Consider the following 23,732-nt stretch of genomic DNA (forward strand, 5'->3'; position numbering starts at 1 on the left):
GCCCATCCCAAGTGCGGATTGTCTGCAATACTGGTACATAATTATTGTTACCAAAAAAATTCGGGTTATTGCTGTAGTGAGCCATCTTTTCTAGAGGCTCCTCTATTATCATGCTGTTAACTGGGTTCAGATCACAAGTTGTACAGTGTGATTGGTGTGGCTGGTATGAGTCTTACCCGGGATTCAAAATCCTTCCTTATTGTGTACGCTCGTCCGGGCACAGTATCCTAACTGAGGCTTGGAGGAGGGTCATAGGGGGAGGAGCCAGTGCACACCAGGTGATCCTAAAGCTTTCTTTAGATGTGCCCAGACTCCTGCGGAGCCGCTATTCCCCATGGTCCTTACGGAGTTCCCAGCATCCACTACGGACTACGAGAAATAGAATTATCGGTAAGTAAATTCTTATTTAATAAAACACAGTAAGAATAATAAGAATTTACTCACCGGTAATTCTATTTCTCGTAGTCCGTAGTGGATGCTGGGAACTCCGTAAGGACCATGGGGAATAGCGGGCTCCGAAGGAGGCTGGGCACTCTAGAAAGATTTATGACTACCTGGTGTGCACTGGCTCCTCCCACTATGACCCTCCTCCAAGCCTCAGTTAGGACACTGTGCCCGGACGAGCAGACATAATAAGGAAGGATTTAGAATCCCGGGTAAGACTCTTACCAGCCACACCAATCACACCGTACAACTCGTGATACTATATCCAGTTTGACAGTATGAAAACAACTGAGCCTCTTAACAGATGGCTCAACAATAACCCTTTAGTTAACAATAACTATTTACAAGTATTGCAGACAATCCGCACTTGGGATGGGCGCCCAGCATCCACTACGGACTACGAGAAATAGAATTACCGGTGAGTAAATTCTTATTTTCTCTAACGTCCTAGTGGATGCTGGGAACTCCGTAAGGACCATGGGGATTATACCAAAGCTCACAAACGGGCGGGAGAGTGCGGATGACTCTGTAGCACCGAATGAGAGAACTCCAGGTCCTCCTCAGCCAGGGTATCAAATTTGTAGAATTTTGCAAACGTGTTTGCCCCTGACCAAGTAGCTGCTCGGCAAAGTTGTAAAGCCGAGACCCCTCGGGCAGCCGCCCAAGATGAGCCCACCTTCCTTGTGGAATGGGCATTTACAGATTTTGGCTGTGGTATGCCTGCCACAGAATGTGCAAGCTGAATTGTACTACAAATCCAGCGAGCAATAGACTGCTTAGAAGCAGGAGCACCCAGCTTGTTGGGTGCATACAGGATAAACAGCGAGTCAGGGTTTCTGACTCCAGCCGTCCTGGAAACATATATTTTCAGGGCCCTGACAACGTCTAGCAACTTGGAGTCCTCCAATTCACTAGTAGCCGCCGGCACCACAATAGGCTGGTTCAGGTGAAACGCTGACACCACCTTAGGAAGAAATTGGGGACGAGTCCTCAATTCTGCCCTATCCATGTGGAAAATCAGATAAGGGCTTTTACATGATAAAGCCGCCAATTCTGACACTCGCCTGGCTGAAGCCAAGGCCAATAACATGACCACTTTCCACGTGAGATATTTTAGATCCACGGTTTTTAGTGGCTCAAACCAATGTGATTTTAAGAAAACTCAACACCACTTTGAGATCCCAAGGTGCCACAGGGGGCACAAACGGGGGTTGAATATGCAGCACTCCTTTCACAATGTCTGAACTTCAGGTACTGAAGCTAATTCTTTTTGAAAGAAAATCGACAGAGCCGAGATCTGTACTTTAATGGAGCCTAGACTTAGGCCCATATTCACTCCTGCTTGCAGGAAATGTAGAAATCGACCTAGTGGAAATTCCTCTGTTGGGGCCTTTTTGGCCTCGCACCATGCAACATATTTCCGCCACATGCGGTGATAATGCTTTGCCGTAACATCTTTCCTGGCTTTAATAAGCGCAGGAATGACTTCTTCCGGAATACCCTTTTCCTTCAGGATCCGGCGCTCAATCGCCATGCCGTCAAACGCAGCCGCGGTAAGTCTTGGAACAGACAGGGCCCCTGCTGAAGCAGGTCCTGTCTGAGCAGCAGAGGCCATGGGTCCTCTGATATCATTTCCTGAAGTTCCGGGTACCAAGCCCTTCTTGGCCAATCCGGAACCACGAGTATCGTTCTTACTGCTCGCCATCTTATTATTCTCAGTACCTTTGGTATGAGAGGCAGAGTAGGGAACACATAAACCGACTGGTACACCCACGGTGTCACTAGAGCGTCCACAGCTATCGCCTGAGGGTCCCTTGACCTGGCGCAATATCTCTTTAGCTTTTTGTTGAGGCGGGACGCCATCATGACCACCTGTGGCCTTTCCCAACGGTTTACCAACAGCAGGAAGTCCCCACTCTCCCGGGTGTAGGTCGTGTCTGCTGAGGAAGTCTGCTTCCCAGTTGTCCACTCCCGGAATGAACACTGCTGACAGTGCTAGTACGTGATTTTCCGCCCATCGGAGAATCCTTGTGGCTTCTGCCATTGCCATCCTGCTTCTTGTGCCGCCCTGTCGGGTCACATGGGCGATAGCCGTGATGTTGACTGACTGTATCAGTACCGGCTGGTTTTGAAGCAGGGGTCTTGCCTGACTTAGGGCATTGTAAATGGCCCTCAGTTCCAGAATTTATATGTAGGGAAGTCTCCTGACTTGACCATAGGCCCTGGAAGTTTCTTCCCTGTGTGACTGCTCCCCAGCCTTGAAGGCTGGCATCCGTGGTCACCAGGACCCAGTCCTGTATGCCGAAACTGCGGCCCTCTAGAAGATCAGCACCCTGCATCCACCACAGTAGAGACACCCTGGTCCTTGGAGACAGGGTTATCATTTGATGCATTTGAAGATGCGATCCCGACCACTTATCTAAGAGGTCTCACTGGAAGGTCCTCTCATGGAACCTGCCGAATGGAATTGCTTCGTATGAAGCCACCATTTTTCCCAGGACTCGTGTGCAACGATGCACCGATACCCTTTTTGGTTTTAGGAGGTCTCTGACTAGAGATGACAGCTCCTTGGCTTTCTCCTGCGGGAGAAACACTTTTTTCTGTTCTGTGTCCAAAATCATCCCCAGGAACAGTAAGCGAGTGGAAGGAACCAGCTGTGACTTTGGAATGTTCAGAATCCAGCCATGCTGTTGTAGCACCTCCTGAGATAGTGCTACTCCGACCAGTAACTGCTCCCTGGACCTTGCCTTTATAAGGAGATCGTCCAAGTATGGGATAAATAAAAACTCCCTTTTTTTTTTTTTGAAGGAGTATCATCATTTCTGCCATTACCTTGGTAAACACCCTCGGTGCCGTGGACAGTCCAAACGGTAGTGTCTGGAATTGGTAATGGCAATCCTGTACCACAATCTGAGGTACTCCTGGTGAGGAAGGTAAATAGGGACATGCAGGTAAGCATCCTTGATGTCCAGGGATACCATGTAATCCCCCTCGTCCAGGCTTGCAATAACCGCCCTGAGCGATTCCATCTTGAACTTTGTTATATAAGTGTTCAAGGATTTCCATTTTAAAATGGGTCTCACCGAACCGGCTGGTTTCGGTACCACAAACAGTGTGGAATAGTAACCCCGTCCTTGTTGAAGTAGGGGCACCTTGACTATCACCTGCTGGGAATACAGCTTGTGAATTGCCTCTAGCACAGCCTCCCTGCCTGAGGGAGTTGTCGGCAAGGCAGATTTGAGTAAACGGCGGGGGGGAGACGCCTCGACTTCCAGCTTGTACCCCTGAGATACTACTTGAAGGATCCAGGGATCCACCTGTGAGCGAGCCCACTGATCGCTGAAATTTTTGAGGCGGCTCCCCACCGTACCTGGCTACGCCTGTGGAGCCCCCGCGTCATGCGGTGGACTCAGAGGAAGCAGGGGAAGAATTTTGATTCTGGGAACTGGCTGCTGGTGCAGCTTTTTCCCTCTTCCCTCGTTTGACCCGCCTGCTTTTTTGAAGCCGAAAGGACTGTACCTGATAATACAGTGCGTTTCTTAGGCTGTGAGGAAACCTGAGGTAAAATATTTTCATCCCAGCTGTTGCTGTGGATACGAGGTCCCAGAGACCATCCCCAACCAATTCCTCACCCTTATAAGGCTCTATGTGCCTTTTAAAGTCAGCATCACCTGTCCAGTGTCGGGTCTCCAATACCCTCCTGACAGAATGGACATTGCAATAATTCAGGATGCCAGCCGGCAAAATATTCCTCTGTGCATCTCTCATATATAAGACGACGTCTTATGTTCGCAAAATAGTATCCCTGTTTGAAAGGGGTACAGACCACGCTGCAGCAGTCTGCAGGTCTCAGTCTAGTACCTGAGTGTGTAATTTCAGACTTCAGGATAGCCTCCTGCTATTTATCAGCAGGTACCTTCAAAGTGGCCGTATCCTAAGACGGCAGTGCCACCTTGACAAACGTGTGAGTGCCTTATCCACCCTAGGGGATATCTCCCAGCGTAACTTATCCTCTGGCGGGAAAGGGTACGCCATCAGTAACTTGTTAGAAATTACCAGTTTCTTATCAGGGAAACCCACGCTTTTTCACACTTCATTCACTCATTTGATGGGGGAACAAAACACTGCCTGCTTTTTCTCCCCACACATAAAACCCTTTGTTTTTAGTGGTACTTGGGTTAATGTCAGAAATGTGTAACACATTTTATATTGCCGGGATCATGTAACGGATGTTCCTAGTGGATTGTGTATATGTCTGAACCTCGTCGACACTGGAGTCAGACTCCGTGTCGACATCTGTGTCTGCCATCTGAGGGAGCGTTGATGGCCTTTGAGACGTCTGGGCAGGCGCGGGCTGAGAAGCCGGCTGTCCCATAGCTGTTACGTCATCCAGCCTTTTATGTAAGGAGTTGACACTGTCGGTTAATACCTTCCACCTATCCATCCACTCTGGTGTCGGCCCACAGGGGCGACATCTCATTTATCGGCATCTGCTCCGCCTCCACATAAGTCTCATCAAACATGTCGACACAGCCGTACCGACACACCGCACACACACAAGGAATGCTCCAATGAGGACAGGACCCACAAAAGCCCTTTGGGGAGACAGAGTGAGAGTATGCCAGCACACACCAGAGCGCTATATAATGCAGGGACTAACTGAGTTATGTCCCCTATAGCTGCTTTTATATAATTTATACTGCGCCTAAATTTAGTGCCCCCCCTCTCTGTTTTAACCCTGTTCTGTAGTGTAGACTGCAGGGGAGAGCCAGGGAGCTTCCCTCCAACGGAGCTGTGAGGGAAAAATGGCGCCAGTGTGCTGAGGAGATAGGCTCCGCCCCTTTTTCGCTGACTTTTCTCCCGCATTTTTATGGAATCTGGCAGGGGTTAATATACATCCATATAGCCCTGGGGGTTATATGTGATGTATTTTTGCCAGCCAAGGTGTTTATATTGCTGCTCAGGGCGCCCCCCCCCCCAGCGCCCTGCACCCTCAGTGACCGGAGTGTGTGGTGTGCATGAGGAGCAATGGCGCACAGCTGCAGTGCTGTGCGCTACCTTGGTGAAGACCGATGTCTTCTGCCGCCGTTTTTCCGGACCTCTTCTTGCTTCTGGCTCTGTAAGGGGGACGGCGGCGCGGCTCCGGGACCGAACACCAAGGACTGGGCCTGCGGTCGATCCCTCTGGAGCTAATGGTGTCCAGTAGCCTAAGAAGCCCAATCCGGCTGCAAGCAGGCGAGTTCGCTTCTTCTCCCCTTAGTCCCTCGCTGCAGTGAGCCTGTTGCCAGCAGGTCTCACTGAAAATAAAAAAACCTAAATCTATACTTTCTCAGGAGAGCCCCTAGTGTGCATCCAACCTCGGCCGGGCACAAGATCTAACTGAGGCTTGGAGGAGGGTCATAGTGGGAGGAGCCAGTGCACACCAGGTAGTCATAAATCTTTCTAGAGTGCCCAGCCTCCTTCGGAGCCGCTATTCCCCATGGTCCTTACGGAGTTCCCAGCATCCACTAGGACGTTAGAGAAATGCTTATTCTCTAAACCTTAGTAGTCACATACTCGCTGACATTGTCTAGGGGAATATTCACTACAAAACACACTATATGGGTTAAATATGCTACGATTGACGCTTACAAACTCTACCGTAAATGCGCATACCACGCGCGTGATCGCTGGAGCGATCTTTACGCAAATTGCGGATATGTGCACGCACGGCAGAGCGTGTGCTCGCGCAGCGGGCATGTGCATGAGGGGTTAGTACAAGGCATATGAATCATGATATTTTTCGACTTTGACAAACTTGATGGATAAATTGTCTTTTTTCTACCTCAACAACTATGTAACTATGCAATCTGTAACAGATATAGAGGTTACAAGGCAGCTCACTGTATTGTACAGCTGTCACTAGAATACACTCTGTATGTACAACATGGATATCATTCAAAATTCTTTGTATTATATAGCAGTCATTACACTGCTCTCTGTATTGTGTAGATGCCATTAGAAAGCCACGGGTGTAATATGTGATGCCGGCGGTCGGGCTCCCGGCGGCCAGCATACCGGCGCCGGAAATCCCGACCGCCGCATACCGACAGCTGGGCAAGCGCAAATGAGCCCCTTGCGGGCTCGCTGCACATACCACGATATCTATTCTCCTTCCAGGGGGGCCCGTGGAACCCCAAGAGGGAGAAAAGCTGTCGGTATGCCGGCGCTGGTATGGTGGTCGTCGGGAGCCCGGCCTCCAGCAACCTGAAGACCATCCGAAAGCCACATGTATTGTATGAACTTTATTATATAGAAAATAATAGAATATAAAAACACATCCACTTCTTCATGGTTTTAATGACTCCCATTTTCCTACTTCAGTGCACTAGAAAATACCAGGCCATTTGCCAGGCTTTGCTCCTCCCTGGTGCTGTCTGATCACATGACTTAGACTTGCTCTCTGTGGCCAGTCAGGAGCATGTTTAGTGATTTATTTATTTTATTTATTTATTAACAGTTTCTTATATAGCGCAGCATATTCCGTTGCGCTTTACAATTGGAACAACAGTAATAGAACAAAACTGGGTAAAAACAGACAGAGAGGTAGGAAGGCCCTGCTCGCAAGCTTACAATCTATAGGGAAATAGGCATAGATACACAAGGATTGATGCTACCTATTGCATAATGGTCCACCAGATTGCTAGGTTCTTAATGGGTTGTATGATGATACCCCACAAAGTTATCCAAGTGTCAGGAGGGTGTGAGACTAAAGAAAGACATGATAAGTGATGTTATGAATACTCTACAGAGGATGTAATTAGATAGGGAAGCACTGAAGGTTATGTGGGTGGGTCTGGAATTTGGTAGGCTTGTCTGAAGAGGTGAGTTTTCAGGGAACATTTAAAGGTTTGGAGACTAGAGGCGAGTCTTACTGTGCGTGGGAGGGCATTCCACAGAGTGGGTGAAGCCCGGATAAAGTCCTGTAATTTTGAGTGTGAACAAGTAATGCGTGTGGATGAGAGGCGTAGGTCTTGTGCAGAGCGGAGAGGTCGGGTAGGGAGATATTTTGAGATGAGTGAAGAGATGTATGTTGGTGCAGTTTGGTTAATAGCCTTGTATGTGAGTAAAAGTATTTTATATTTAATACGGTAGAATACCGGTAACCAATGGAGGGACTGACAGAGCGGATCTGCAGACGATGAACGCCTGGCAAGGAAGATTAGCCTCGCAGCTGCATTCAAAATGGATTGTAGTGGTGAGAGCTTATGTTTGGGAAGACCGGTCAGGAGACTATTACAATAATCAATGCGGGAGATAATGAGAGCATGGATTAGAGTTTTTGCTGTGTCTTGTGTAAGATAAGGGCGTATTTTGGATATGTTTCTTAGATGTATGTAACATGATCTTGAGACAGATTGAATGTGGGTAACAAAGGACAGTTCAGAGTCAAGAATGACACCTAGGCAGCGAGCTTGTGGGGTAGGGGTGATTGCTGAGTTCTCAACAGTGATAGATATATCAGGTTGGAAACTACTATTGGCAGGTGGAAATATAATTAATTCTGTTTTGGAAATATTAAGTTTGAGGTGGCGAGATGTCATCCAAGATGAAATGGCAGAAAGGCATTCAGTGACACGGCCCAATACAGATGGTGACAAATCAGGGGAGGATAGGTAGATTTGAGTATCATCTGCATACAGATGGTACTGAAATCCGAAAGAGTTGATTAGTTTGCCAAGAGATGTGGTATAGATAGAGAAAAGCAGAGGACCTAGGACTGAGCCTTGCGGTACTCCAACTGAGAGAGGTAGCGAAGGAGAGGTGGAATCAGAGAAACGAACACTGAAGGAGCGATTAGATAGGTAGGATGAGAACCAAGAAAGGGCTGTGTCCTGAATACCTAGGGATTGTAGTGTTTGTATGAGAAGAGAGTGGTCAACAGTGTCAAAAGCAGCAGAGAGATCAAGGAGAATAAGTAGAGAGAAATGTCCTTTAGATTTAGCAGTGACCAAATCATTCACTACCTTAGTCAGTGCTGTCTCTGTGGAGTGTTGGGCACGAAATCCTGACTGAAGTGGGTCCAGTAGGCTGTGTGAGTTAAGAAAGTGTGTGAGGCGAGTGTAGGCAAGTCTCTCCAGTAGCTTGGAGGGGCATGGGAGCTGAGAGATGGGACGGTAGTTAGAGAGAGTGTTTGGGTCAGAGTTTTGTTTTTTCAGAATGGGAGTAATCACTGCATGCTTGTATAGAGAAGGAAAGATACCAGTAGACAGGGAGAGATTACAGATTTTTGTTAAGGTTGGGATGAGCACAGCAGACAGAGCTTTACTAATTTGTGAGGGTATAGAGTCAAGGGGAGAGGTATTAGAGTAGGCAGATGAAAAGAGTGCAGATACTTCATCTTCATTTGTAGGATCAAAGGAAGAGAAGGTGTTAGAGGGTTCAGGTAGGGAATTGAGCAGGTCACTTGCTGTGGAAGAGCATACCATTTCATTTCGGATCTTGTCAATCTTGTCCTTGAAATAGGAAGCAAGATCTTGCGCACTGACAGTGGCTGGTGGGTTAGGTGAGGGAGGGACAAGAAGTGATTTAAATGTATTAAAAAGTCGCTTGGGGTTAGAGGCTTGAGCAGAGATGAGAGATTGAAAATATGTTTGTTTGGCAGTGTCCAGAGCAGTACGATAAGAGTGGTAGGTGGTCTTATATGTGACAAAGTCACTTGAACTACGAGATTTACGCCACTGGCGTTCAACTTTTCGTGAGAGTTTTTGTAAGTGTCTAGTGTATTTAGAGTGCCACGGTTGACATCTAAGTCTACGTGGAGTGTGATGGGTAGCTGGAGCCACTTCATCAAGTGCTGTTACTAGAGTTTGGTTAAGGTGTGACGCAGCAGTCTCTGGAGAGGTGAATGTAGAAATTGGTGAAAGTAGTGGTTGCAGAGAGGTAGATAGTTGTTGAAAATTAATAGCGTTAATATTTCTGCGGGTAAGAGGTGTCCTTGTAGACTTTAGGGACATGGAGTTTGAAGTAATGGAGGAGAGCATGCATGTGATAAGGTTGTGATCTGAGAGAGGGAAAGGAGTGTTAGTGAGTTCAGAAACAGAGCATAGTCTGGTGAATACAAGATCAAGGCAGTGGCCCTCCTGATGAGTAGGGGAGTCAGTCCATTGGGAGAGGCCAAGAGAGGAGGTTAGAGAGAGTAGTTTAGAGGCATGGGGAGATTGTGGACTGTCAATAGAAAGATTGAAATCACCCATAATGATGGTGGAGATGTCAGAGGATAGAAAGTGAGGGAGCCATGCAGAAAAATCTTCCAGAAACTCTTTGGGTTGCCCAGGTGGGCGATAGATAGCTGCAACACGCAGAGAGAAAGGGGTGAAAATCCTAATAGAGTGTACTTCAAAGGATGTAAATGTGAGTGAGGGAACAGGTGGTAAAACGATGTGCGTGTAAGATTTGGACAGTAATATTCCAACACCCCCTCCTTTGATGTTACCAGGCCTGGGGGTGTGTGTGAAGTGGAGGCCACCATGTGACAGTGCTGCAGGGGAGGCAGTGTCTGATTGTGTGAGCCAGGTTTCTGTTATAGCCAGCATACTGAATTTGTTTGCTATGAAAAGGTCATGAATAGCTGTTAATTTGTTGCAAACAGAGCGTGCATTCCATAAAGCACATTTTAGTGACTTGGATGTAGATGGGAGACAAGTGATGTTGATAAGGTTTGTTGATTTTCTATTCCGTTGTGAATCAGCTGAATGTGAGCATGGTATGTGGATGGGACCTGGATTTGGGGATATGTCACCAGCTAGTAGAAGCAGAAGAAGAGAGAGATAGGTATAGTTGGGGGAGGTGTGTGATAGTTTCTTATGGTGACAGGTAGAGGATGTGACAGTTAGTGCACATAGATAGGTTAAAAGCTCATGAGTGTTAATAAGAGGGGAGTGGATTAATGAGGCTGCAATGTGTACAGAGCGATAAATAACAGGAATAGTGAAGGACGATGTCATTTTATAGAGGATACCATGAAGTGCTATGAGTAAAAACAGTTTGTGGAGCATGGTGTTTATAAAGAGTAAAGTATAGATAGAAAAATGCTTATGGAAATTGTTAATTAAATGGTAGATTTACCTGCTTTCCAATGTTTTCCAATGTTTGTTCAACTGTTGGTTTAACTGTTCTTTTTAAAATTTCCTAACTTTGTAATTTCCAAACTTCGTATATTTCTAAACTTCTGACAACTGCCCCGTAGACAACTGCCCCATAACTGAATGCTAACATATACTAGTTCAAATTTACAAAGGCTTCAGCTGAAGCTAATTGGACATCTAATCAAAGGAATTATATTACCCTGTGTTAAGTAAACACCAGGCCATGTATGCTAATAAACTCCACTCCACTGACCAACATCTATACAAAGATTTACTGACACATTGTTTCCTCAGTAGAGGATTACCTGGTGTAAGTATTTTCAGACAGAACCAATCATAATGACAACTCACTCTTGTGAAATAAAAAAATATTAAACTGTGGGACAAGTAAATACAAAAAAAAAAACCCACCACAAAACATAAATAAAGGTCCATACACACTTAACGATATAATGAGCGATGTCGCTCATTTTCCCCCTCCTTGAGCGACGTCGCTCATTTTATCGTTAAGTGTGTATGCCGCCAGCGACGACCGATGCGCGGCCCCGCGGGTCGGCAACGATCGTCGCTGTCGGTAGGGCATGCATGAAGGATGTGGACTGTCGTCCACGACCTTCATGCAGGGCTGGCGGGGGCGTGACGTCACTGAGCGATATGAGCGGTCATATCGCTCAGTGCGTACAGGCGGCCGCCGACCGGCCGGCCCGGGAGGGGGAGACGTTAGACGATGTCGCTCACAGAGCGACATCGTCTAATGTGTATGGGCCTTAAGTCAGGGAAACCCCATACTAAATTAATCTTGTATGTCTTCAAACATTTCTGATTCCACAACATCTGTTTTCAAATGAGTGTCAAAGACCGCTTTAGTTTTAATATTTGAAAACTTTATTTTCTCTCAAATGAGCACCAACACATTGTAAATGACAGAAATAATGCACTTTCTCTAATACTGAATAACTATGTACACTTACACAAAACATGAAGACAAACAATTACATTTATAAAAAACAAAACGAACATGACCTGATAAACTCATAGAAGCCAAAATAAGAATGAGACATCTTGTAAACACAAAAGCAATACACACAGGTATTTGATTCTTATTTCTTGTAAGATAAATATAAATTTCTCTTACCTCACAACTGAATTACATTTGTAAAATAAGTTTTACAGGGAAGATAAGAGTCCACGTTAGGTTGCTACATGCATGAGCCTCACAAATCTCCATCTCAGCAATAATTCAGAACACATCACAATGCTTAACATAGAAATAAATTCATTTTATCCCTTTGCTCCCTCGCGCACATTTCCTTTAATAGCAAACATTAGACTCCCCTTGACAACATTATCAGAAGCAGTACTCATTATAACATGGAAGTTACTTCGTTATAACCATGTGAAAAGATGTGTGACAGACAGGAAATTGGCTTATAGTGAACGCTCAGGCTAATAAAGATATTCAGTATGTGCCGTCTTTCCCTTTCTCGCAGGAGCTTACTGCTTAAACCAGCTGGTGCCATTAATATTGCCATGTACTTCAAGGAAATGACATTTATCACCTGTAGCTGTGAATGTTTGAGATGGAAATGGGTAGCACAGCAACCTACCAATTAAAGTTTTCTAAACTTACATGGTGGTGATGGTGGTGGGGTGTTAAAAAGTGTAGCACTCCATGCTAGCATCACAGTGGCAGTCTAGTCTAGGTCCTGGAATCATGTCTGTCCGTGACATAGATTGCCCATCACCAGCCAAATTAAGGAGCATTACCTTGAGTATTTTGAATGCAATGAATATCTCCCTCCTAGATAGGAGAAGTAAATAGTAGTAGTCCTTCACTGCTTCCCAATGTTGCATTAATAGAAGTAATTTGGGGAGAGGCTATCAATTTAAAACCTAAACAAATCCAGAAATATGCAGCTTCTAGGGATGTAGGGTCCCATAGATGTTCATGGTCAGTTCAGCTCACCAGTCACAGTAGAGCACTTCAGTGATCAAATCACTACACTTTCACAGCTGAAGCACCTATTATGTGACCTAGTAACCACATCATACCCTCTAGGAGGCAGTACTCACACCTCTGAATGATGTGCCTCTCTGGCTGGCTAGAAGCATTGCTCATAAGCATCTGTGATAAATTGTAAACAAGGATGCTACAATAAGACAAGATTCCAAAAGAGCCATCTTGTTGTTTTTTTTTTTAGTTTAGAATAATCCAATTAAACGTGCAACATTGTGGTGGAGTAATGGCTTTCTGTAAATGGAAAAGGATCACATCCTCAGAATTAATGGGAGGGCTGTAAGGTAATAATTACCCACTTCATCTAATAGTGCAAGGTTTTGAAAAGAAGGGATAAACATCCCAACACCCCCCCCCCCCCCCCCCCCTCCCCAACTGTGCAAGGCATTTTTCTGTTATGTAAATGCAGCAACGTCTGAGCTACACATACTCCCTACAGTTTGGTGTGTGTGTGTAATATAGAATTTTAGCAGCATTGTAACACAGTAAATAAAGAAAGAGCACAACTCCCTAAAGCTTTATGAATTTACATGTTCAAATGTAACTTTGGTTAGGACACGCACACTTAAATAAGAAATGAAACATATTGGGGAAGATGCAACACAAATAAAATAGCCCAGATTTTCTTTTTTTATTTTCATAGTTGCCTAAAAGTTGGTTAAAACTAAGCACAAAACACACAATGTGTGATGCAACTATATATGCAATATACAAGAAACTGAAAAAGGTGAAAGCCTTCTGTGTGCCTCTTCTGTAAGCACAGAACCGCATGTGGATTTACATCCAGAAAGCCTTACATGGCTGAAAGCATCCACACACACACTTTGTGATATTGGTCCACCAAACAACTAATATTAGCCTTGAATATCCCAATTAAGTCATTAAAACATGGTAACTAGCCTATAATTCCAACTATAATGACCAAATAACTATATATATTATGGTGTACATTAATGATGAGTTTACATCTGCAGAAATTCCTGGGATATCCTAAATCTCAGCTTTAGCATGTATGCTTTAGGATTTCCCCTAAAAGGTTTGATACTTAGGTCTGTCCAAGTTGTACAGTGTTCACTGTGCTGACACAGACTGACATAGAAAAGTCAGTTACTGATTCCTGTATTAATACAGACAGTACATACAGTACACATGGACTTTATAGATAATATAAAAGAATGGTAACTGTTCCATGGTCCTTTAAAGTGCTACCAGTCTTAGTACAGGTATCACTCCCTTAAGCTCTGAATGTGGCACATGCAGCATATCTCGTAAAACTCAAGAAGTTCTATGGGAAAATAAAATTACTAATTTAATCTTATAAGAACTAGACACGACATTCAGCCTTTCTTTTACACATTTACACTACCTATACAAGATGGTGAATGCACTGCGCCAATGCTAGTGCGAAGTTAGAGCCTCAGGACAATAGTAAAACCAGAGGAGAGTGGGTATCATTGTTCTTTCATATATGTAGAACTCAGGGACGTGCAGTCAGGGGAGGCAGTGCCTCCCCTGTGATTAATTATTAAAATCATACAAAGAAGATACTTATGACACATAGTCTATGTCATAAGTATCTTCTTTATTTAATTCTAATAATTTGATGCGTTTAAATGACTTTGGGAGGCACTGATAGCAGTGCCTCCCGTGGATAATGGGAACGGGGCAGAGCGGGGGGCGGGGCCAAACACTGGGCTGTAAAAGCCCATTGAAACAGAGCAGGAAAGCGGCACTGAAACAAGTGCCTCGCTGACAGGGACACCACTTCCATGTCAGCGAGGCACCTGTGATTGGGCAGCGGATCCAGTGCTGGATCTGCTGTCCAATCACCAACACGACGCTGGAGGGGGAAGAGGCGGCGGGACCCGGCGGCTGTGACTGGCGTTGGAGCGACGGGCCTGAAGCAGGAGTGAGGGGTGAGTTCTATGTTTCTATGTTTGTGTTGTCTTGTCCCCGTAGTGCTCACCTCTCCTCCTGGCCCTCCGCCTCCAGCCGCTGCCGGCTCCTTCCTGCCTGCGGCACTGTGACTTGTGTTGCCAGGCGCGTCCCGTTGCTAAGCAACGGGCCGGGAGCTGTCTGTGAGTGAGAGTGAGGCCGGGACACCTCTCTCTCTATCTCTCTCCTGTAAGTATTTATTTCTATTCTTGTTCCAGGTGCCTGGTTCCTATTGGATTCTACTGGACAAGTGGACGTGACCGGCGTGGGATGTAGGTAAGTAATCTCTCTCTTATTTTTACAGGAACCACCTATTGGATTCTACTGGACAAGTGGACGTGACCGGCGTGGGATGTAGGTAAGTATGTGTGAGTGTGCAAGTGTGTTTTTAATAAGCTTTTACTGTCACGGTGTGCGAGTTGTGTTTTTATTTGGGTATTTTTTGTTGTTGTAGATCTACAGGTACCAGCGGGCCTGTTATTTCCCCGCATGCTGGTACTTGAGGTTCTCCAAGTACCAGCAAGCGGGGGAGGCTTGCTGGGCCTTGTAGTTCCACAACAAAAAACAATACTCTTTTTTTTACACTCTTATGGCTATCAGCCTGGCACCCACCGCCTAGGGGTGCTGGGGACAGCCTCGGGCTTCACCCCTGGCCCTTGGGTGCCTGGAGGGGGGGACCCCTTCATTTAAGGGGTCCCCACACCTCCAGGGAACCCCGGCCAGTGGTGACTAGTTGGGGGGGGTAATGCCACGGCCGCAGGGACCTACATAAATGTGTCCCCCGGCTGTGGCATTATGTCCCTGGCTAGTGGAGCCCGGTGCTGGTTTAAAAAATACGGGGGACCCCTACGTCTTTTGTCCCCCCGTATTTTTTGGAACCAGGACCGGACTAAGAGCCCGGTGCTGGTTGTCTAAATACGGGGGATCCCCTGTCCAATTTTTCCCCAGTATTTAAACAACCAGGACCGGCTCAAAGAGCCCGAGGCTGGTTACACTTAGGAGGGGGGACCTCACGCATTTTTTTTTAACCCATTCAGACCCTTTTCCATTAAGTTAATGGAAGCCCATGACAACAAAATTGCATTCATGTCCTCCTCCCACTCCCTTCCCAGTCCCAAACACAATTTTTTTTCCTATAAAAATGTACAATATATCACAAGTATGATGAGCAGGCAGGCAGCGGGCATTGGCGGCATCGGACTGAGATGCAAATTAGTGGCGGAGGGCTGGGTCAGTTGATGGTGGGTGAGTTTGTAAGCCATTGGCGGTGGCACAGGGCATCGACTCAGGGTCAGTAGCGGGCATTTACTCGGCGGCGGTAGGGGTCATCGGCAGATTCGGTGGACATTATGGCTGTAGTGCCTCACCAGCCACTGACCTCACCGCACGCCACTGGTAGAACTACTACACACATGCCAAGTACTCCTGGTATACATGGAAACAGGAGATCGGTACCTTGGAAAGTCTCACGCAGGAAGTTAAGTACCTACAGCCCTTTATAATGAATGAGAGACCTAATATCCTTCAAGCCACTTTAAGTACTGTATCAGTTATATAGCTTTTCAATGGATGCTCACTATTACAGGCTCACAGTTTAAGCATTACAATCAGACCTCCATAGAACAACTACTGACCAACTGCTCATCTTACAGTATAAGTGAAAGTCAGTAGCAGAAATTTGATGATTACTACTCAGAAACACTGTTACGCTACTGGATGCAATTTTTAACTTCATACTTTCAGCATGCAACCAAGTGTTATCTTAGCTCTTCGTAGCACAGTGCTGTATAGCATGGTAATAGCAATATAGTCATGTCCAATATTACAATACCATTACAATGCAAACACAAACACTGTGATATCATCATATTAGAAATTAAATGAATAATTTGTAATTACGGAAACAATTAGTTATGACTAAAACCTAGTTTTCCACAGCCAAATAGAACACGTTAGGCTTGAATAAGCCACAAGGTAAGTTAAGTAAGTACTAAGGTATATTCATCGACATTTCGGACCCATTTTGATTTATGTAGTGTGATTGATTGCCGCACCAGCTATGTTGTCTATGTCATCAGTTGTATGTGTGGTGTACAATACGTGGGTCGCACCACACGTATGCTACACATACGATTTTTAGAGCATAGGGGTAACATACGCAGGGGTACCAGTCAACACAGTCTTGTGAGGCATGTGTTACAGGAACATGATGGGGATATTAAATGTATAAAAGTGCAGGGTGTAGAACATATTAAGCCCACCACCAGAGGAGGGGATAGATTCAATTTATTATGTAAACGGGAGGCTTTCTGGATCTACACTTTGGGTACTTTATTCCCCAGGGGTCTTAATGACTGTATAGAGATGAATAATATTTAGGTAGGATTATTTATCCAGCACTTTGACTGTCCCCTTCAGTCACCAGCTCCAGCCGTGGTGTGGGTTCCCCCCCCTCTCCCTTGCTGGGACATTGTCCGCATCTGACCGCCGCACCTGTGATCACTGCATTGCCCAGGAGCTCTGGAAGCGGACCACTCTCTACATCTGCAGCGGTGAGCTACCACACTGTCGGATTGCGGCGGGGGTAGTAGCCTACCTACTTGCTGTGGGAGGAATCAGTTGAATTTAAACTTCATCTCAACAAATGTTACAAATCTTTTAAGAGGATCAAGTGGACCTGCTATGGTTCTATTGTCCTGCTCATTAGCCATCACCTGCTTGGTGGGACATTGAACATTTTCTTTCCTCAGTGGCATTGAGAACGTTTGCCTCCTTTCCCACAATCATTTGGGAATACAAGTATATATCATTGTCAGTTCAGTGGTTTCCTTTTGTGCGGTTTCATTCATTTATTTTTTAAATGATTAGCATATTGCATTTTAAGTGTTTTATCCAATAATAAATTGGTATTATACTATTTATGCGCTCTCTCTATTGTTTAATTATTTTTAGACATTATTTGAAGTTAAGTAAGTGCCTGAAGCCATTAAGAAAAAAGGCTACAGTGCGTTTGCAAAAAACTGCGAGTTGCAGTCACGGGCGTGAGTCCTGAGTCTGTCTGAATTCTTAAATCGGTAATCATTTAAATGGCAAAACCAAGTTGGTTTTGCTTTTTAAATGATTGCCACTTTGAAATTGCACCGGTGTCTGCATCTCGCAGGCTATAACAAAAACCCCTACATCAGTGGCAATGTCTATGGTGTTGCTGTCTGTATGATGTGACACATCTGACCCTCCTTATGTCCTTATGATACGGATTCACTGTGGTTTAGGGGTTTGTAAAACCAAGTCAACTGGAACGGATGGTAAATTCTACTTTTGATTTAAAAACCAATGGGAGGAACTCATTAACATGTCGTCATAACTAAGATGAGACAGCTGCGTGACTGTGGCAAGATTTAGTATTAGAGATATGCTATTGTGCAGGCTTCCAGCAGAGTTTGATGCAGTACAGGCACCCATTCTCATGATAGAAAGGCAAATAGATAGAAATGGATTTCTGGGAAACACGATCTATGTGGTAAATGAATGGGTGTGACATATAAGACTGTTACAAAGTACTGTAATGCAACTCTGGTCAGTTTGCATCTGAAAGAAGAGATCATGCGGATTCCATAGATTTCTAGAGACTTTCACACATAAGCTTAGCACATGTACATCCGGCTCATCACTGCTGTATTGCAAGTGAAGCTAAATATAGAGGATCAGTTTCAATAAGTTTTCTTAAATAAAAGATTTTGTTAAAAGGAGTTAATGAAGAATTCTTCTTCTTTACTTAAATTTCAGATATTTGAGAGATAAATTCTCAGTCACTATAAACATAAGCCGCCATCGTCCAGAGGATGCAGATATTTTGGGCTCAATCAATACTCACGAGAATACAAATATGAATTGACTAGGCTCATCACATAACCAATATTCATATGGAATGATGGGTTATATGACTAAGTGGTAGTAGCCATTGTAGGTAGGCCACATGGCTGGCATTGTTTTGTCTCAGTTATTATATTAGATTGCATTTTTGCTGAGGAGGAATAGGATGGTGACACTAGAACAGAAGTATTGTTTGTTTGTTTTTAAACCAGAAATATTAATGTACATTATCCTCTCACCATGAAACAGTGATGAAACTATGTATGTAGTACATAGCATGTTTAGCACATATGGCTCAAAAAATGTGCATCGTATGTAGGCATGCATTTGTGTTTTAGTTACAAGTAAAATGAAAATGACGTATACATGTTTGCGCTTACATTTATAACTAACATTTAATACGGAATTCACACTGCATATACGTCAAGTGAAATATATTCTCTATATTTTAGATTTTCTGATCTTTGTTTTTTGGACTATTATCACATCCCCAAAGTGACAATCTTTCTGACAATGCACAAAGCATTTTAAACAGAGGAGAATGATCTTCCAGTAAACCGTCCCCTCAACCAAGTTCCAAGCAACCACTTTGGCATTCCCAGAAACTACTTGTAACCATAACACATATTGCAAATGTCACAACTTCTACGTAGACCAAAATGTGTAGGGACAATAGGCTGAGAAAGTTTTGGGTTATATGTTCTGATATTCAGTTATTAGTATAATTAGCCTCAGACTACTGAAATTAATTTAAATTGTCTAAATGCATTTGTGATTTGTCAAGACATGCAAACTGTCCAACATGCCATATAATACAAAATGGTCTGCAATTAATGTCAATGAATGCAAGTAAGCGGGGTATTTTTATGTGCAAGGTGTTCACTTAGAATGGGAAAGACCTGAGTATTGTAATGATTTGTCAGACGTCATGTGTCATTTGATAGATAGGTGAAGTATTTTTATGCACAGATTTCATGCAATGAGCAGAGATGGAATAAGTAGCACATTTTACTGGGATATGGAAATATGAGATTAAATTAAAGCTGGAAACGCATCAAACAATGAAATGTATACATTCTGTACTAATGTATCTCCAGTAAAGGGGTAAAGATGTAAATGCTATGCTACATAAGGAAGCAAGCAATGAAAAGCACTTTCTTAATGAGTTCCTGTTACACGGATGCCAAAGCTTTAGCAAAATGAAATACGAATGCTTTGGTTTGTCTTTGAAATGTGCTTCCTATTTTGATGTACATCTATCTGAAATATAAAAAAAATTAACCTGCAATCACAAGGTTTAAAAAAAACCCAAATATATTACTAGACATTATTTTAAATGGGACCAGGGACAACTGTCCTAAAGGATTTCTATTTGGGGATGTACAATGAAATTGCCATCAGCAAAATACTGTAAGGACAGTTTAATATGACCCACCCCCAAAGCTATATATCAAAATAAACATGTGAATGGGAAACGTGAAGGCAGCATTTATACACAGCACTGCTTGTCCTAACACTGCGTGCTTTCCTCAACCTTTCCTACTGGTAGCAATCATTGTTATAGACACTGATCTCACCTCCCCCAAAAAAATGTCTCCCTAGTCCCTACAGGAGTTCCTTTCTGGCATAACTCAATCTCATATCAAACACTTTGGCAAAAAAAAAAAAAAAATTACTGAAGTTGATATGTCTGATCAGGACAAGCAATTCTGAAAATGCTGCAGAGCATAAAACAAACATAATTACCCATCCTATATTTGGCTTTTGGGGATTTTTAATTTTTTTATTATAAGGATTCCTTTTGCCCTATGTTGTAAATTACTCTCAATTTATAAAGGTGCATAGTATTGTTTCCTCATATTGTTCAGATATCCCCATTAATACTTTAATAAAGCAATGGCACCAAACCTCATCTTGTTTCACCCTACCATAACAGATTACATCTATTCCTGTCACTATGTGTCCTCCGGTCTTACTCATAGCTACACATGTAAGAAGTGCTGCCACTGTGGTTAGTCATCAATTCATGCTGAACACCTATGGTATAATATATCCAGGGCTCTGGCTCAGCTTGCAGCGAAAGTGCCGGCATATACAAATGTAACCAGGACTTTTAAAAGGTCTGTACATTTGCCATGATGTGAACCATTTTATGGGAACCAATAGTATAATATGGGTATAATATTATTCCTGACAAAATCCTGTTTCTTTAGGCAGACGTGTTAAGGGACGAATAACCATGAATGTCATGACTACCATCATTTTAACATATCAAGTGGTTTTTGGGAAAAGAAGTTCCAAGTAGCACATCATGGCTAAATAGAGGATGGTCCAGCTTCATCACTTCTATCATCATCATCATCATCATCATTATTTGGTTTGTTATCGGTATAAACTGTTAAACTACTTTGCTCAGGTTAATCCCAGACATTCTCCAAAAAGAAGCAGTGAGGTATTTCTCTGGAAGGAAACATTTCAAACCTTAAAATTACAGGACATCATCATATGTTCCTCCATGTATTCGTTTACGACACCGCCTTCCTGCTCTACAACACGGGCCCCAAGTGTGCCACTTTCTTTACACTCGTTACACACAGCTTTAAATCAACTCTAACAGTAAAAGAAGTGACTGGGCTATGAGGCTCCTGATGCTTTTCTTTAGCCAACTCTACAAAAGAGCATGAGGCCAAGGGCAACTCACAAAAGGGATACAAAGCAAAGAGACAGAGTGTCAGAAATTTAGAGGCCATTCACCAAGAATGATGGATTAAGGGTGAGAGGATGCTCCATGCGGCACAGCCTCTGAATCATATGAAACCAAGCACTCAGTTACTCGCTCATTCCAAGGATAACACGGTCAGTTGGATGTTCTTTGCTGCTTTCTCATCTTTCAATCCCAGCCATTATCCTTGATCATGTGAGCTAATTCAATTATGTATTTTCCTTCTTTGTACTTCTGGCTGCTTTCAAAAGCATGTTCCTAGTGTAAACAGAGAAACACAGAGTTAACACAGAACATACATAGATACGTATGGATGAAATAGATGATAAAATGAAAAAGTCCAAGCACTTGGTTTGCTTAGTGATCAATTTAATTTGGCCCTAGAAGGACTAAACTAGATAATAAAGACTAGAGCCTGTAAAAAGTTTATCTGCTGAACAGCTTTCAGAATGATCACCTAAAGCCTCTTACCCACTGGCGTTAAACAATGAGTGTTTTGTTTTCTTTTAAAGCAATCAAATCAGTATAAAGATGGAAGTCACAGGTTCCAATGACACCATACCCACTTCAGCCAGCACCTGCGGTTGGGAATAATGGCTGCAGGACACTATTTCAGGGAGTCATCTCTATTCACTCTATTCAGAGTGTCAATGAAAGATCCCCATACACATGTAAGTGCTGGTTACACACTTCTAAGGTTACATTTGTTACCTCTAGTATAAGACCGACTTTCTGACACTGAAAACTAATCACAATAAATCATAGCTGTGGATTCAGTAAAAAATCCAATGAAAGGTTTTTTATTATTATTTGATATACAATATGCAGTACATTCCGAGCATTCTGAGAGAAAATGGACAAGAAAAGAAAACAAACATTCAGAGAACCAGTCATACACAAAAGTGCACATTAAGATAAGGAAGAAACATGAACTTGGGATAGAGCCAATACAAATAAATTTACTACAACAATTTTTAACACCGTAACAAGCCAATGCTGTGACAAGCCGCTGAGCGGCTTCTTCCTGTTGTGAGTCCCGACTGTTGCCAAGCAACCAGGATAGGATGTTGCATCTTCTGGCCGCAAGGGCCTGCCGGTCCCCGTCAGTTTCTAGGCAACCAGGTTTCTTCAGGTTATCACCCGCAATCTAATGGATGGATGGAGCATGTGAAAAAGTCTCTGGAGCAATATCTTCGATGTTATGTGTGGAAATATCATACTGACTGGGTGTAACAGTTACTGCTGGCGTAGTTTGCCTACAATAATTCCTGTCATTCCTCTTCTTTTGTGTCTCCATTTGTCTGTGTTTTCAGGTATCAAGTCAAATGCTTTCGATCCTACCCAACAGCACGTTTCGTTTTCCAATACTGTGTCTCATTTCCGAATGACCTTTTAAAAGGTGCATCAAGCTCTCTCCAAGGCCTCATTCCGTTCAAAACATTTTTCAAACAAACATGAAAGACCATGTACATTTAAAGTTGCTGACATGGTGTGGCTGTCTGCCCAGAATATTAAAATTCAGCAGCTCTCTCAGAAATTGGGACCCTGATACATTGGCCCGTTTTGGATCATTAACCAAATAAATCTGTGGCTTTTAGTCTCCACTTACCAAAGTCTTTGAAGATTAAGAATACATTCCATTGTTTTCTTTTCAAGCCAGCCTCTCTCTCTAAAAAGTTCAGAAGACCTTTCCAGTTATGGTTCAGGGTCACCAGGAGTATGTGGTGGAGAAGGTAATGCATTCCAAGTTTGTGCAGGGGCAGGTACATTACTTGGTACACTGGAAGGGCTATGGTCCAGAAGAGAGAAAGTGGATTCCAGAAAGATTTCTTTGTACACCTGACCTTAAGAAATAATTTTTCGGAGAATTTCCTGATAAGCCTGGTTCTAGGGGTTTCTTTACCCCTCTTCAGGGTGGGGGTACCGTCACAAGCCGCCGAGCTGCTTCTTTCTCTTGTGAAGCCCAGTTGTTGCTAGGCAACCGGGACGTTGCGTCTTCCGGCCGCAAGGGTCGTCAGTCTCTGCCCATCTCTAGACAACCAGGGCTCCACTCAGCTGCTGCGTCCCTGGTTGCCTAGAAATGCAGCCACTCGTTGTCAGCGATGTACGTGCAGCACTGCAGCTGCTCGCAGTTCTTAGTTTGTCAGGCATTTCCAGGCTGGCTATTTCTGTCGGTTGGCGCTGCTCTTTAAAAACCAGCCAGCCCAGTTGTGCCGGTTATAGCTTGTGCTTTTTAGTGTAAGCTTCTGGTCCCTGTCCTGGACCTTGCCTGTCCTGTGTGACGGTTTCCGTACCAGTTTATGTCCTGGACCTTGCCCTGCCTGTGTTCTACCTGCTGTTCCCATATTCAGCCTTCAGAGTGTACTAACTGTATAGTGTTCATACCATCCGAAAAGTGCCTGCATACCATCTCTCTGCTCGGCCCGACAACCCGACCTGAACCTTCTGTGCTCGTGTGTGTGTGTGTGTGTGAACCCCAGTTCGTGGCTAGTGGTCTCTAATCTATTGTGTGAGCCCCTACTGCTAGTGGTTTAAATCCAGTGGCAACCTAAGTACCAGTGTGTGTGTGCTGTGTACTAAGGGAACAACCGGGGACTGTTATCGGTGGAAGACC

The 23,732-nt window shown here is 44.0% G+C and overlaps 1 protein-coding gene across 4 annotated transcripts in view; it reads right to left on the reverse strand.

Annotated features, from left to right (window-relative positions):
- Positions 1-12,938: 12,938 nt before the first annotated feature.
- The window catches only part of YPEL2 (yippee like 2), a 264,310-nt gene continuing 253,516 nt past the window's right edge, over positions 12,939-23,732 (reverse strand). For all 4 annotated transcript variants that reach the window (XM_063954058.1, XM_063954061.1, XM_063954060.1 and 1 more), the window contains one exon: positions 12,939-21,376. In XM_063954058.1, coding sequence (XP_063810128.1) covers positions 21,287-21,376 — 90 coding nt within the window. In that variant the 3' untranslated portion in view covers positions 12,939-21,286. The remainder of the gene's footprint in view (positions 21,377-23,732) is intronic.

Source organism: Pseudophryne corroboree, chromosome 2 (genome assembly GCF_028390025.1).
Source record: "Pseudophryne corroboree isolate aPseCor3 chromosome 2, aPseCor3.hap2, whole genome shotgun sequence".
Taxonomy (NCBI): Eukaryota; Metazoa; Chordata; class Amphibia; order Anura; family Myobatrachidae; genus Pseudophryne; species Pseudophryne corroboree.